The 14,773-nt window shown below is 37.5% G+C and overlaps 2 protein-coding genes and 1 long non-coding RNA gene across 4 annotated transcripts in view; 2 read left to right on the forward strand and 1 right to left on the reverse strand.

Annotated features, from left to right (window-relative positions):
* Positions 1–1,680: 1,680 nt before the first annotated feature.
* LOC26528180 lies at positions 1,681–2,524 on the reverse strand. 2 transcript variants are annotated; one of them, XR_001449281.3, is made up of 3 exons: positions 2,128–2,524; positions 1,898–2,075; positions 1,681–1,828 (listed from the first exon to the last, which is right to left on the reverse strand). It is a non-coding gene; the product is annotated as an uncharacterized LOC26528180 (long non-coding RNA). The 2 variants fall into 2 exon arrangements; XR_001449283.3 differs by having other exon boundaries at positions 1,681–1,840.
* Positions 2,525–3,038: 514 nt separating this feature from the next.
* On the forward strand, positions 3,039–6,889 carry LOC6580322 (alkyldihydroxyacetonephosphate synthase). The gene is made up of 5 exons (XM_032729705.2): positions 3,039–3,566; positions 3,685–3,771; positions 3,887–5,075; positions 6,118–6,222; positions 6,295–6,889. Exons 1-5 carry the CDS (start codon positions 3,448–3,450, stop codon positions 6,700–6,702), a joined length of 1,908 nt encoding a protein of 635 aa, XP_032585596.1. The 5' UTR covers positions 3,039–3,447; the 3' UTR covers positions 6,703–6,889.
* A 2,837-nt stretch (positions 6,890–9,726) lies between these two features.
* LOC6580324 (KN motif and ankyrin repeat domain-containing protein 1) overlaps positions 9,727–14,773 on the forward strand; it is a 40,770-nt gene continuing 35,723 nt past the window's right edge. The window contains exons 1-2 of the mRNA XM_002006136.4: positions 9,727–10,316; positions 12,111–12,531. Coding sequence (XP_002006172.2) covers positions 12,530–12,531 — 2 coding nt within the window. The 5' untranslated portion in view covers positions 9,727–10,316; positions 12,111–12,529. The remainder of the gene's footprint in view (positions 10,317–12,110; positions 12,532–14,773) is intronic.

The raw sequence follows: 14,773 nt of genomic DNA on the forward strand, positions 1-14,773 counted from the left end.
AAGCAGGTTGAGTAATGTTAATATTTCCCACTAGATGTCGCCATCACGAATTATTGATATTTAAACTTTGAAAAGAAAACTAATGACAAGTAAGAAAAACATAAACTTTTGTGCAGTGGCTGTTGCTAATTGATCGGTATTTGCAAATCAATATTTACCCTTAACTTCCTGACTGCGCAACACTATGTGCATATTGTTAATCTCAAGTGCCAACAAAAACTGTGCAAATAAAGGAAGTGCAAATTGAGCGTTTCAAGCTCGATTGCAAACACATCGACTGCAGGTTTTTGACCAAGCCGACAATTAAAAAAATAAAAATAGAAAATAAAACCGAGACTTGAAACACTATTTAAAAACTTTGACCCTCCCTTTAAGCGCGCGCGCAGTGCGAAAAATATACAAACTGCGACCACTTTTCGTTTCGTGCGGCCTCTGACGAATTTACACTTTAGACAATTGAAAAAATTGTATGGCGATGTGTCAATAAGCGCATAATAAACATTGCTGTTGCCATTATTGTTGTTGTCCGTGCCGTTGGCATTCGAAAGAGGCAAAAATGTACTAACTAACCGCTATGACAAGATGGTAAAGTGCATTTGGATTTCGGGGCCTCAGTTTCGTTTTTCAGCTCGCGCGCTGCAGTTGAGATTTAAATAAAAGTCCGTTAAATAGTGGAAATAGATTCAGGAAAACTGTGGCCATTAGATAGTGATTATAAAAAAATAAAATAAAATTGTAGAGTAAAATTAAAAGACAATTAAAATGAATTAAGTATAATTAAGAATTAAAAGAAAAAAAAAATTTTAGAGTAAAATTTAAAGAAAATTAAAATGAATCAAATATAATTAAGAATTAAAAGAAAAAAATTAAAATAAAATAAAAAAAAAAACAAACAATTTAATAATTACGCAGTTCATAAAAAATAATCTTTGAAAATTATAGATAAAAATAAATAAATAAACTAATCTAAATAAAAACATAAAAAATAAATAAATAAAAATAAACTAAAAAATAATAAATAAATAAACAAAAAGACAACAAATTACTAAAATAAATATAGGCCATATATTTTTTAAAAATATTTGTAAGAGGCAAAAATTGTATTCAATAAATTTTGTTAAAGGAAATATATAAAAACAGTACATTTAAAATTAAAAAATTATAATTAAATAAATAAAAAAAAAAAAAAAAAACTCTATTTAAAAGATAGCTAAATATGCTTTAGAGAGCAATTTCATATTTATCTTTAAACTTTAACACGTAATTGAAAGCAATTAGAATCATTTTCAACAATGAGCACAATGGCTGTCAAATCAGTTACAATGTACACTATGTCTATATAGGGATCGATTATTTGAATTTCACATTAACATACATCTGTTATATTTCCCCCGTACAATAAATAAGTTATGATGCGCTCCACCTATTTTAGGTTCAATGGGGTCATAGTTATTAAGCGGATTGTTGGCTTGCAAAGCAGCTAATGCATAATTTAAACCACCTGTCGCCGTGTTTAAACTTCTACACATAAAACATGACTCACATAAAGAGAACTTAGCCCCCCTCCAACGCTACCAGCTGCCACCCCCTTTTTTGACACATGGGCAAGAACTACCCCCAAAATATGTGCTTTGAGAGAGCATGAAAAGAGAGAGAGAGGAAAGAGAAAGACGGTAACGGTTTGTGGATTGCCGGTTATATTTTTAATGTGAGTTCAGATCTACTTTTTCCAATGTTAAATTTCTTCTAGTGTTTCGTCATATGCTTGAAGGGTTCTACTCAATACGCATATTGTGATCCGATATTCTATGTTGGTCAAATATATATACTGTTTCAGTGTCTTAAGATAATAATGAAGATTAATTCCAAATATTTAACTTTTATATATGATATTCACCTTGTTCTGTTGGTTTTACCGTTAATGCTTAAGGCTTCCCTTGATATAGGCGACCTCTTTCTGGCCAGAATGTCTTAATATTATTTTTGATAAAGCCAGCTCTCGAGGAGAGCATTTACGCTTTCAATAATCAAATTTCTTGTTCTAGGTTTTTCCATATATCGTGCTGTTATTTTTTCTGAAATAGTGTTGATCAAATAAATATAATTTATACCCATAATAGATAATACCTGAGCTGATTTTGGTGTCCATAGAGCTGCTATGCATCTGTTTCAATATAATTGGTGCTTATCATTTGTCCTGGTGATTGTCGGATTGAGTCTATTCCTTTTTGTTCTTGGTCTTCGTCTTGCTCTTGGTACGGCTCTTCTTCGCCTCGGTCATTTCGGACAATTTGGGTGAAGCTGCCAATGAAACTTCGGGAGCCGTAGCGGCACTAGCTTCCCCCTCTTTGGCAGCGGAACTAGTCCGTTTCTTCGAAGAGCTTCGCTTTTTTCCAGGCATGATAAAACACTATATTGTCAATAGAACACGAAACGAAAAATCACATGAATTTGGAAATTTAAAAATAAAAAAAAATCAGACAGGCCAAATGGAGTGTAGCTCACAAAATTTTGTAATGAATGAATTTCTGGATACACTGAAGTACCCTACAAAAATTTGTGCTTCGAAAGTTCATGGATTGCTTAGCTTTGAAATTTGGGCTTCTATTCCATTTTGTTAAGTTTTTAAGTTTTTATATCCTGAACCCATTGAAAATGGCAAATCAAGGTATTATAATCTTGACAGCTAATTAAATAATATTTATATTATATTTAATTCGATATTGGTAATATTTTATTTAATTAACTATAATGTTTTTTACGCTGAAAGTTTTATTAACATCTGCTTTTAAGGATTATTATTAGATAAAAACTATTTGAAACCCCAACTATAGTCCGACTATAGCTTTCTATATTTGTTAGTTTTGGTTATTTAGCCGTAACCGTTTGGATAACCGATTCGCTCTGCCTCATCCCCCAGGGGGGCGGCGCTCTCTTTAGCTGCGGCTCGCTCTCTGGCATCGCTGGCAGAGAGCAATGCCAACCATCTCTCCCTCTCTCTCTTTTTCTCTCTCTCTCTCGCGCTCTCACTTTGGCTCTCTTATTGGGAATGACAGACGTGGTCGAGATACCGAAACCAAAGGGCGTGCAGCAGCTGCCGCAGAGTGTTTTCTTTTTTAGTGAAATTTCTATTTTAATTTAGTTTTTAGTCAATTGCAAAGTACAGGCAAATATTAGCACTAAAGTACTGTATTAACTAAATTCTTATTAGTTAACCAATCGATAGCAAATTTAATGTGAGTCTGGCCGCACCTCAGCTGCGTTTACATAGCAGGCCAAGTGTTTTCCTGAAATCAAAACAAATTATCGATTTTTGCGTTCAGCGACGAAGTTGACAACGAACGGGCTGTGCAATAATTTCATATTATTAGTTCAAAGTGTCTCTCAGCCAAATAAGCAAATACAAATCGCACAATCAAGCAATCCCTTAGTCCACATCACAGTGAGATGGCAGCCAAGCGTAATACGGTAACTACACAAATACCGGAGACCCCGCCGGAGGGCACGTCCCTGGCGCTGGACACACGGCTCTCCCGCCACGTGGAGAGTGTAATACCCAAGAAGCGGTGAGTGTGCATAGAAACATACATACATACATACATATCTACATATGTATGTCTGTATGTTTGTCATCTATTTGCCGTTGTCATTCTTCTATAATTCTTTTGTTTTTGCTCACTCTAGCCAGGAGGCGCTCAAGTGGTACGGCTGGGGCTACAACGATTCCCAGTTCTACGGACAGCAGGGCATCATCTGCTTTAAAGGCGACAAGTACGTAAGATCCATGAGTCCATGAGTCATATTTTCATTAATAAATATACCAATTAACAGTAGTTCATTCTAAAAATTGTATTCCTTTTAGTAATCCATTTCCTTTTAATTTCAGATACCCATTGTCTGGTTGTGAGTTGCCCAGCTTTACGAATTGGGTGAAAAGTAAATTCAATTTGGATTTGGATGCCAAGAGGACGTATCCACAGCTGCCGGAAACGTATCCGAAGCCCGTGCAGAATGCGCCCTTCCTCAATGAGCTGCGTGGCTGCACCAAGGTGGAGCACTCCCAGGAGGGTGTGGATCGCCTGGTGCGAAGTCACGGCCAGACGCTGAACGATATATACAGCCTGTGGCACAACAAATTTGAGCGCATACCAGATTTGGTGGTGTGGCCGCGCTGCCACGACGAGGTGGTGCAGCTGGTGAGGCTGGCGCACAAGCACAATGTGATGCTGTTGCCCTTCGGAGGGGGGACAAGTGTCTCGGGGGCCGTCACCTGCCCGCAGAAGGAGGAGCGCATGATCTGTGTGCTGGACACATCGCAGATGAATCGCATGCTGTGGCTCAATCGTGAAAATCTGACCGTTTGCTTTGAGTCGGGCATCGTGGGTCAGGATCTGGAGCGCGTGCTGCGCGAGCAGGGCCTGACCGTTGGCCATGAGCCGGACTCGTATGAGTTCAGTACGCTGGGCGGCTGGGTGGCCACGCGCGCCTCGGGCATGAAGAAAAATGTCTATGGCAACATCGAGGATCTGGTGGTGCGTGTGCGCATGGTCACGCCCTCGGGCACCCTGGAGCGGGAGTGCAGTGCGCCGCGCGTCAGCTGCGGCCCGGACTTCAATCACATCATCCTCGGCTCCGAGGGCACGCTGGGCGTCATCACCGAGGTCGTGCTCAAGGTGCGTCCAGTGCCGCCAGTGCAGCGCTACGGCTCCCTGGTGTTTCCCGACTTCGAGCAGGGTGTGCTGTTTATGCGCGAGGTGGCCCGGCGTCGCTGCCAGCCCGCCTCGGTGCGTCTCATGGACAATGAGCAGTTCCTATTCGGCCAGGCGCTCAAGCCCGAGAAGAGCTGGCTGGCCAGCTGCCTGGATGCGATCAAGCAGCGCTATGTGACCGTGTGGAAGGGCATTGATCTGACGCACATTTGCGCCGCCACGCTGCTCTTCGAGGGCGAGCAGAAGGATGTGCAGCGCCAGGAGGCGCTCATCTATGAAATCGCCGCACGCTACAAGGGATTTCCGGCAGGTGGCCAGAACGGAGAGCGCGGCTACTTATTCACCTTTGTCATTGCCTACATTAGGGTGAGTAGTTGGCAGATATAATCTGCTCTATATATATGCTTGGTTGATTTGTATTGTTGAAAGCAAAATTCGATATAATTTTTGGTATATATTTGAAATGATCTTGAAAGTCTATACGTAATTTTGTCCGCCCAATTTTTACTTAACAAGCAAATAATGCATTGGGCAACAATTAAAATTTTTATTATGTTGATATATATCTCAACTTTGATATTTGCCGCCTTGCTGTGGCGTAAGTGTTATGAAATATTTAAAAATGTTTATTGCAAATAACATTTTATGTCCACAAAGTCTGTGTAATCTTTGAATCTACTTGTTATATTTATTGTATATTTTGCATTTACTCAAATTTATGGCTTTACGTTTTTAGAAATGTTGTCGTACATATGAAGTTCTGCGAATTGTCAAAGTACTTTGGATTTTTCTTAGTATAACTTGATATTTGAAATGGAAATGTTTCATAGGAAATTAATTTTATTAGAATTAAATTTTAACTGCTGAACCTAAATTTAAAAGTTTTATATTTGTAGCATTTCGTTACACATAAATATGATATAAATCGAATGGCGTTAAATTAAAATACAAACTGAAATAATTGTATTTTTTGCTGTGATTTTTTATTTCATAAATTCATAAAAACTTTATTTTTTATAGAATTTTTTTAATAACAAAATATAATTGAGGGTATTAAAAAAAAGAAGAATATTAAATAATATTAAACATTAAACGTATGTATGATTTATTTATTATTGTTAATTTAAAATTAATTATTTAATTTTCTTTTGTTTTTGATTTAATGATTTTTTGTCTAATTAAGGTTTATATTAATTCATTATTATTTATATTTTTATTTTATTATTTATTTTTATTATTCATGCTATATTTATTTATAATTCAATCATTATTTAATTAATTTTATAATTTTATTTGTTATTTTTATATGAATTTATAATTTATATAATTTTAATATGTTATACAAAAATAGGATATCCCAGATATTTTTTACTTCAATTATTATACATCCTTTTTCTACTCTTTACAGGACTTTGCTCTGCATCAGGGCATTGTGGCTGAATCATTTGAGACCTCTGTGCCCTGGGATCGCTGCAGTTTGTTGTGTCGCTGTGTGAAGCAGCGCGTTGTTGCGGTTAGTAGAAAACAATTCACAATTTCCCCTTTCCAACTATGTTCTCTATTCAAATACTCAATTTGTTTGCAGGAGTGTGCCAGGCATAACATTGTGCACTACACGATCTCGGCGCGAGTGACGCAGACATACGATGCGGGTGCGTGCATATACTTCTACTTTGGATTCCGCTACCTGAACATACCCGATCCGGTGGAGGTATTCGAGGCCATCGAGCACTGTGCACGCGAGGAGATCTTGGCCTGCGGCGGCTCCCTGTCGCATCATCATGGTGTAGGCAAAATACGTAGCCACTGGTATCGCAATGCGGTGACCGAGACGGGCAGCGCGCTCTACAGTGCCGCCAAACAGCATCTGGATCCACGAAACATTTTCGCGGCAGGGAATCTGCTGCCAGCGCTGGAAAAGCTGAAGAAGCCAGCAGCAACAGTAGCAACAACTCCTACGGCAGCAACCGCTGCTCTGAAAGCCAAACTTTAGAGTATATTTCTAGATATCTATATATAGATACATATATAGGAATACTAGTCAAAATCTCTTAACAAATACCTTCGAAACATTTCTAGCTGCTTTAAACCATTCGCATTTGGTTTGCAATTTAAGTCGGGCTCACTTTTGTATGGGTGTTACAATTTTGATAAATAAATGGAATATTTGTATAACGAAATATCGCTGGCACTTTGACAGTCCACAGATAACTAGAGTTCGCATTGATCCTTGCTCCCTCTGCTGTGCCCGGTGGTCTCCGCCTTGGCCTCTTGCCTGCCGCCAAACCACAAAGAGCAACTGACTCTACCGGAGACCCGTCTGCGAAGCCGGTGTCAGTGTAGCGGCATGTGCGTTAGCCTTGAGGTAATGGCTAAATGACTATCTGGCGGTTGTGTAGGGCACTTGAAGCTTATGGAGCTTCTAAGAAACTGAGAGGCTTGCCGAACGACTGACAGAAAATGCTCAATTGTGGTATGTAAAATACATTATAAATGTAAATCATATATGAACTTTTAAGTTATTGCACAGGAATTATATATGAAGCATACAACAACATACAAAAAATCTATAAATACAGGTATTATTTTAACAAATATTAAGTGATATATATTATTCATTCTTAATTTTTATTTTTTTATTATATATATATATATATATATATATATATATATATATATATATATATATATATATATATATATATATATATATATATATATATATTTTTTTTTTTTTTTAAAATAATATTATATCGATTGAGGGCTACGACTGCAGGAAACTTATTAAAATTTTTTTTACATATTTAAAAATATACATATATGAAACTATTTTTATAAATAATATTATATTTAATGTTTTGTTAAATTAAAAAAATAGTATATATTATTTATAACTACAATTTTAAACATATTGCTTTATTAAATTAAATACGAAAGGTTTTGATGCAATTCTTAATTATTTTTTGTAACAATTTTTCTAATAAACATTTATATTTTATTCACGTTCTTACCATTAAAATATTTCAGTTTCTGAAATCGATATGAAGACTTTTTCTATTTACATTTATTTTCGTCTTTATTTGAAATATCAAGCGCGTGACGTACATTTCTACAGAAATTTAAAAAAATGCTAAATGAAATTGATAATTTATATTATTAATAAAATCATGTCATATAGCAGTCTATCATTGACCATCTTTTGCTGTACAATATAATATACACATAAATAAATATAGTACCTAGTTTATTCCACACCTACTTTATTCATCATGCATTTAAATCAACTCGTTTAACTGTAGTTTCTTTGCTTAAGGATTTATAGTGTAGCGCCCCTGCTGAGTGCATGCAATCCAATTGCAGCTCTAACTCCAATTGGAAATCCAACTTGAATCCAATCTGAATGCTGTGCTGTGCGTGCCGAGACCAAAATCAAGCCAACTGACCGTCTGCCCGTCTGATCGTCTGATTTTCTGAACGTCTCATCTGATCATTGCGCTGTCATTTGCGGTTTGCCTTTGCTTAGGCTTTGCTTTGTGCCTGTCTGCAGCGTCGTTGTTGCGATCGTTCAGGCCCAGAGATCAAATGTCATCAAGTTGTCAACTTCGTTAGCTTGCCAATGGCAACAACAACAACAACAACAACGACTTGCAAATCTCTTTTGGCCAGCTCCTTGCGCTCGTTAATAGGCGAATGGGAATAGGAATGAGGCGCATGCGCAGTCAGCAGCCGGCAGCTGCTTATTGATGGTCGGACTGTCTTGTCTTGTTACCGTGCCAATGGCAAATGTTAGTTACTCCCCGAAAAGACTTTCAACACGCACACACACACACACACACACTAACACACACTCACATGTGGCAGCACGCATGCAAGACCTATAAATTAAGATTAACATCGGAGAAGTGTGCAAAACTTAAGCCTGGTCTCTCTAAGCTGTTTAAGTTTTCTTCTTCTCTTTTTATGTGTTTCTCTCCTTTTTTTCTTTGAGTGCCAGCCTCAGCGAAATTGTCAGCAATTAACCTTTGGGTCAGTCTCTAGTGTTCAGAGTCTGGGGCTGGCTCTCTTGCTTTCGCTCTCCGGCAACGCTTGCCTGTGTCCTGTGATTTATGCCACAAAGTGCCTTCAAGTCAAACACAATCAAGCTGGTAAATTTATGGCACAGTCCGGAACGCTGTTGCAGTCCTGCGCAGAGAGACGTTGGCCGGGTCCACCCTGCGGAGAGACGTATTCATTCATATGCCCATAATGGCCATTCACATCGTGCACTGTCACATTACTCAGCCTCCGGTTTGTTCTGGTCCCATTTTTCCATTTCTGTTGGTTTTTGACGAACAACTCGGCGAAACCTTGAGCTGCCGAGATGCGTGCAGCACGCTGTGAGCTAAGGATTTGTCTACCTGTGCGCTGGCTAACTCAAATTAGCATAGGTGCGCTAGAGGATGACTCTTACGGCTGTAATCCGATGCTCATTTATACCTGTGACAGGTATTTGGGTGGCTCATTCGAAAGGAACATTATTTTGTAAAATGCTAGTTTTAGTTTGTATTAGCTGGAATCTAGGATTAGAAATAGACAAAAATAAAGAGATTACAAATATGCGAAAATTCGACTTTATTTATTCCATTAAATTATATTTTGTTATGTATATATAATTATTTAAAAAAAAGTCTTAACATTTTTTTAGTTTTTTAAATCAACATTTTTTGCATTTATTAAAATGTTTTTATTTAACAAAATACTTCAATAATCGCTGCAAAGCTACATTACTTTTGTACAGTGTATTCTGGCTTACGGGCCGTTTCACACGGCGCATGCGCAGGCAAACGGGGCAATAATACGACAGCAACAACAACAACATGTTAGTTAACCCATTGAAGCCTATACAACTACCACACATGAATGCGCGACAACTGCGCTGCTGCGGCCGGCAGCGTCGCCGTTGCTGTCGCGACGGCAGCGCGCGCCTAAGCTGCGGCTGCGGCTCAGTTGCCGTAGCACCTGGCGCTCAGTTGTGGGCAGCGCGGCGAGCTAACAACAACGGCAAACAAAACGCAAGCGCAAACGGCAAAGGCAAAGCCAATCGCATTCGCGACGTGCTTAGAATTTTGTTATTGTTACGATTTTGTTTGAGATGAGTTAGAACTTAATGTGGAGTTCGTTTGGGCGAAGTAAAACGAGAGAGGGAGAGCGAGCGTACGAACGAAAGATAGAGAGTCGAGAATTCAAGGAGCACAAAAAGTGAGAGCGTGAGCGCGGGAGTGTGTGCATACGTGTATGCCTGTGCCTTTGTGTGCGTCTGCGACTGCGTCTGCGTCTGTGTGTGTGTGTGTGAGATCAAGATCTACTACGGACAGCAGCTAGCTGCAGCTTCTCATCGCCTGGCTGCAACAGTTACGATTCGTGCGCGTCGCTTGCAACATCAAATTGTTTTTCGGTTTCCGTTTCGGCTTCCATTTGTTGTGTTGTGTTGTGTTGTGCTGTGTGTAACTGTGTGTGTGGGAAAAAATGCAACAAAAATGTGTGTCCATTAGTTGTAAACGTTTTGGCGCTTGTAATTGGCGGCAGCTGCTTTTGTTTTGCCTTTAAGAGCAACCAACAGTGAAACAGGTGCGTCGACGCATGAAAACCTACCAAAAAAAAATTAAATAAAATAAAATGAAAACAAAAACAAATATCCATTACAAATGCAGCTATAAAACGAGTAGAGCTTAGGATAAAAAATAGTAAAACACATATAAAAGCAATTAAATCATTAAAAATGCATTATAAACAACAACAACAACAACAGCAGCAGAAACTCAAGGGAAATTCTGTAGTGGTCAGAACACCTGCAATGACTGGTAGAAAATTTACCAACCATATGCATTCACTGTGAAGATGCTGCGACTACTACAGTGATCTCTGCCCCTAGAGCTCAGCTTCGACCTGTTCCGCACTGAGTCATTAGAGCGATTCGCACTAAAATCGTACCCACGCCATTTTCAAGTGTTTTATATATCGTGTGCTTTTCGAACTTTTACGACCAAGCCAAAAAAAAAAAAAAAACAAATTTACTAGCTCATACTCAAGTTTGCTTGATTTGTTGAGGCATTGGACTTGGCTTAAAAGAATCGCTTGAATTGGCCAGCACACCAACGCAAAATACTTGATTCTTAATGTTTCGGCTTATGGCTTTTATGCGTGGGCTCAATTTGCCTGGCCAAGTTATGGCCACTAAGGCTACTAAGCGGCGAAACGCGCAATGGCCAAATGTTCGTTAATCAAATGCCATGATATGAGTGCAAACTTTTAATTGTTGTAATTGAAAAATAGTTGGCATCGTTTCGCTCGTTGTGTGGGCTGGAAGATTAAGGCACTTAATGGAGCTCTGCTGCGTCTAACTAGAAGTTGCAAGCAATAAAGAAACTTTATACTTTTTGATATAGCAATAATTTTATTATAAAAAAATCCAGTCTTCTTTATGCCTTTATTTTGTTAAATTCTAATTTTAAAATTTCAGAAAGCACCAATAAATTTGATAGAATACATATATATTTTATTAGCTCGTAAAACTTGAAAATATTTTTTGCTTTGATGAAGATATTTTAAGAAGATAATGCATTTTTTCTGATTATTCAATTTTGAAGTTATTTATGGCTTAGATTTTTAAAATGTTGGAATAAAAATTTGATTGAACAGCAAAAGAATGTAAATATTCACACGAATCACAAATCAAATTCATTTTGCGGGATTATCCGAACTATTTGTCATCGAAAAGATATAAAAGTTCTTGGAGCTTCAAAAATCCAAATATAATTTCGCCTTGAATTAAAAAATAAGAAAAAACTATTTTAGGCAGGAGTCGTAAAGCTGAAAAGGAAATAAAAATATAACTCAATTTGAAAATGAAAACAATTATTTGGCAAATATATGAATATATAATATGGACTTATAACTATTGTAATTTTAACAAATATTATTGATTTTAAAAACTTAGGTGTGATGGACACAAATAAATAATTTAAATAATAAACAAATTAAAAAAGCTATACAACATTTTCTGTTTTACAAAAAATATTAAAGTACTTTAATTTACAATCTTTTTTACTGCAAATAAAAATTTGCTTATGATCTAGTATTATTAAATTATTAATCACTGCAAGTCAATGAGATCTCAGCGTCTTAACATTCTAGGAAAAGCAAATATCTAACTGCACAGTCTAGTGCATGACTTTATTATTGATTCATGTTCACGTCTTTGGAGTCATGCAGGCTGTCGCTTGAGTAATTTATCTAATGGATACTTGAACTGCTCATCGAGTTGACATAAAACAAATGTTAGGTATAAAGCTGCCTGCTCAGCATAACGAAACATGAACAGCAATAACCGCAACAATCGCTCTAACAACTTTACATTTGCAGTGAACTACAGCGACAGCAGCAACAGCAGCGACAGCAGCAGCTGAAAGCAAATGCATTCAAGGTGCGCTTAATTAACATGCAATTGGCAACAGCAACAGCAACAGCAACAGGCAAGCAGCAGCAACAACGGCGAGAGGCTAACGACAACAGCACGTCAAAGAGCGCAATCACAGTTATCAAAAGAAACTAAAATTGCCGGTAGGCAGCAACAGCAACATCAACAGCAGCAACATCAACAAAACTTTGCCAATCAGTCAAAGGCTAAAGATGAGTTGTGCAGCTGTGCCCTGTAGCAGCTAATTAAAGCGCACAGCGACAGCAACCGTTGCAGCATCATCGATAGCAACAGCAACGACAAAATCAGCGACAACAGCAACACCAACAACTGGCAATAGCAACAGCAACTTGGCAACGGCAACATGTAAGTAGCAACATGGCATTTGACTTTCTTTCAGGCTGCAACAGCAGCAACTGCAACTGCAGCAGCAGCAGCAATTGTTGACTTTCTAAGCCAGTTGCCAATTTGGTGCAATGGCAGGCGGCTGTTTTGGCAACAACAACTAGCAACAGGCAACTCGGCAACTGGCAACTGGCAACTGGTAACAGCCATTGCCAGTTGTTCATTGTCGCTTGGCTCCCGACAATTGTTTGGGGAACCACGGCGACTGGGTCGCGTGTTTGACACAAATGCCGCGCATAGTTTTGAAGGCGGTTCGGAACAACTGCGCCTTATGGTCAAAACCAGCAAACAGTTAACAAAAGAGGGGAAACAAAAAATCAGTATATATATACCTATAAACTATGTATGTGTGTGTGAGCAGTAACTGCTTCCTGCGCTGATTGCATTTTAATAAGCCAGCCGCGTATCTCAGAGATACTTTTGCCTGGCCCGGCAAAATGTTGCATGTTTGCTTAAGTAGCAAACAAAAAATAATAAGCTGAAGGCGGCACGCAAACAATGTGCAGACAAAATGCGGCTCTCGGGGGCTCCGCATCGCGTGCCAATGCCCATACCATGGGTCACAATGGGTTAAGCTGCTACATAAAGTATGCTGAAGTTGCAAAAAAAAAGAAAAAAAAAAGAAAAGACTGCGGGGCTGCCCAATAAATTATTAGCAAATTCTGTTAAGATTTTATCTGAAAGGCATGAAGAGAAACTTGATATAAAAAGTATTTTATTGAAGATTAAATTTATATCTCCAGAAATACACGTTAGATAATAATAATCAAATATTTTATATATTAATAAAAACATAAAAAATGATATACTATTATATTAATAATTATGTGAGGTGTTTACAAAAATTTATAAAATTTTTAACTACTCAACTTAAATTTAATTAAATGTTTTCATCTGTTCTCTTTAGACAACTTTTTTTTATTTTTTTAATTTGAACAGAATTTTTACTGAATTTTCAGCTATTTTAAAATGTAAAATTTTTCATAAAAACATATGTAATGTTTATTTAATAAACAACTAAATATATTGATAGTTGTTTAAGGTTTTTAGAAAAATGTATAAAATTCTTAACTACTCAACTTAATTTTGATTAAATGTTTTCATCTATTCTTTTTAGACAACGTTTATTTAAACAGAATTTTAACTGAATTTTTAGCTATTTTAAAATGTAAAATTTCTCATATTAACATATTCAATGTTAATTTAATAAACACCTAAATTTCCTCACTGATTCATCCCTTTCGTACAACATTTATTGCGCCATCAAGCTGAGTGCTTTGAAATTAACATATTTATTGTTTATTAGGGAATGATTTTCATTATTTTCTCATTTCTGACCCACTGTAAGGCACATTTCATCCCATTGAATGGCGGCAACTACTTTGATGCAAAGATCTCGGGCTTCGGTTTCGACTTGGAGTATTGGTTTTTTATGCTCAGACTCAGTTATTTGGCAATTTGTCCGATCGCACATTACGAGTAAAAGAGTTTTTTTTTCCATTTGGTTCGTTGTTGGCATAGTTTTGAAAAAGTATCTTTTATAAGCTGTGTGCGGCGAGCGCATTGCACATTGGCTGAGTTGCTTAGCTGTTAATAGGCTTAAAGTGGTTGAGCAATGGCTGCAATGGCGGCGTCGGCTCGTCTGAGTGGCATTATCCATCAGGCTATTTGCCACGCCTCGTACAACTGAATTAACAATACAACAATAACGACAACAACGCTGGGGGTCAACTGGGAATCTTGTCTCAAACGAACTTGGCTAACAAAGTAAACAAATAAACAAGCACAAAATCATAAACAAGCGGCCAATAAATGTTTAGAGTGCAAAAGGCCATAATAATAAAGTTAAATAGAAACACCACACGAAGCAAAAATGAAAAAAAAAAAAAAAAACAATCTAACGTTGAGTTTAATGTGAACAAATTTGTGCGCTAGTCAAGCCAACAACAACAACAACAACAACGACAACAATTATTGCTGCAGTGCCTGCTACTGCCGCTTTTTATGTTGTTCTCGGGGTCGCTTAGCATTTTTTTTTTTTTTTTTAGTGTCAGCCATTAGCCAAAATATGAGCGGCAAAGCAACGAGCTACCCGGACTGAGTAGATTAAATAAGTTAGCTAACAAATTTATGCAGGTCTTACAAACACGGCGATCAAGTGGTATTGGCGGAAAAGCGGGCGCACATAGAAAATCTAATAGAT

Source organism: Drosophila mojavensis, unplaced genomic scaffold (genome assembly GCF_018153725.1).
Source record: "Drosophila mojavensis isolate 15081-1352.22 unplaced genomic scaffold, ASM1815372v1 contig_81, whole genome shotgun sequence".
NCBI classification, from domain to species: domain Eukaryota; kingdom Metazoa; phylum Arthropoda; class Insecta; order Diptera; family Drosophilidae; genus Drosophila; species Drosophila mojavensis.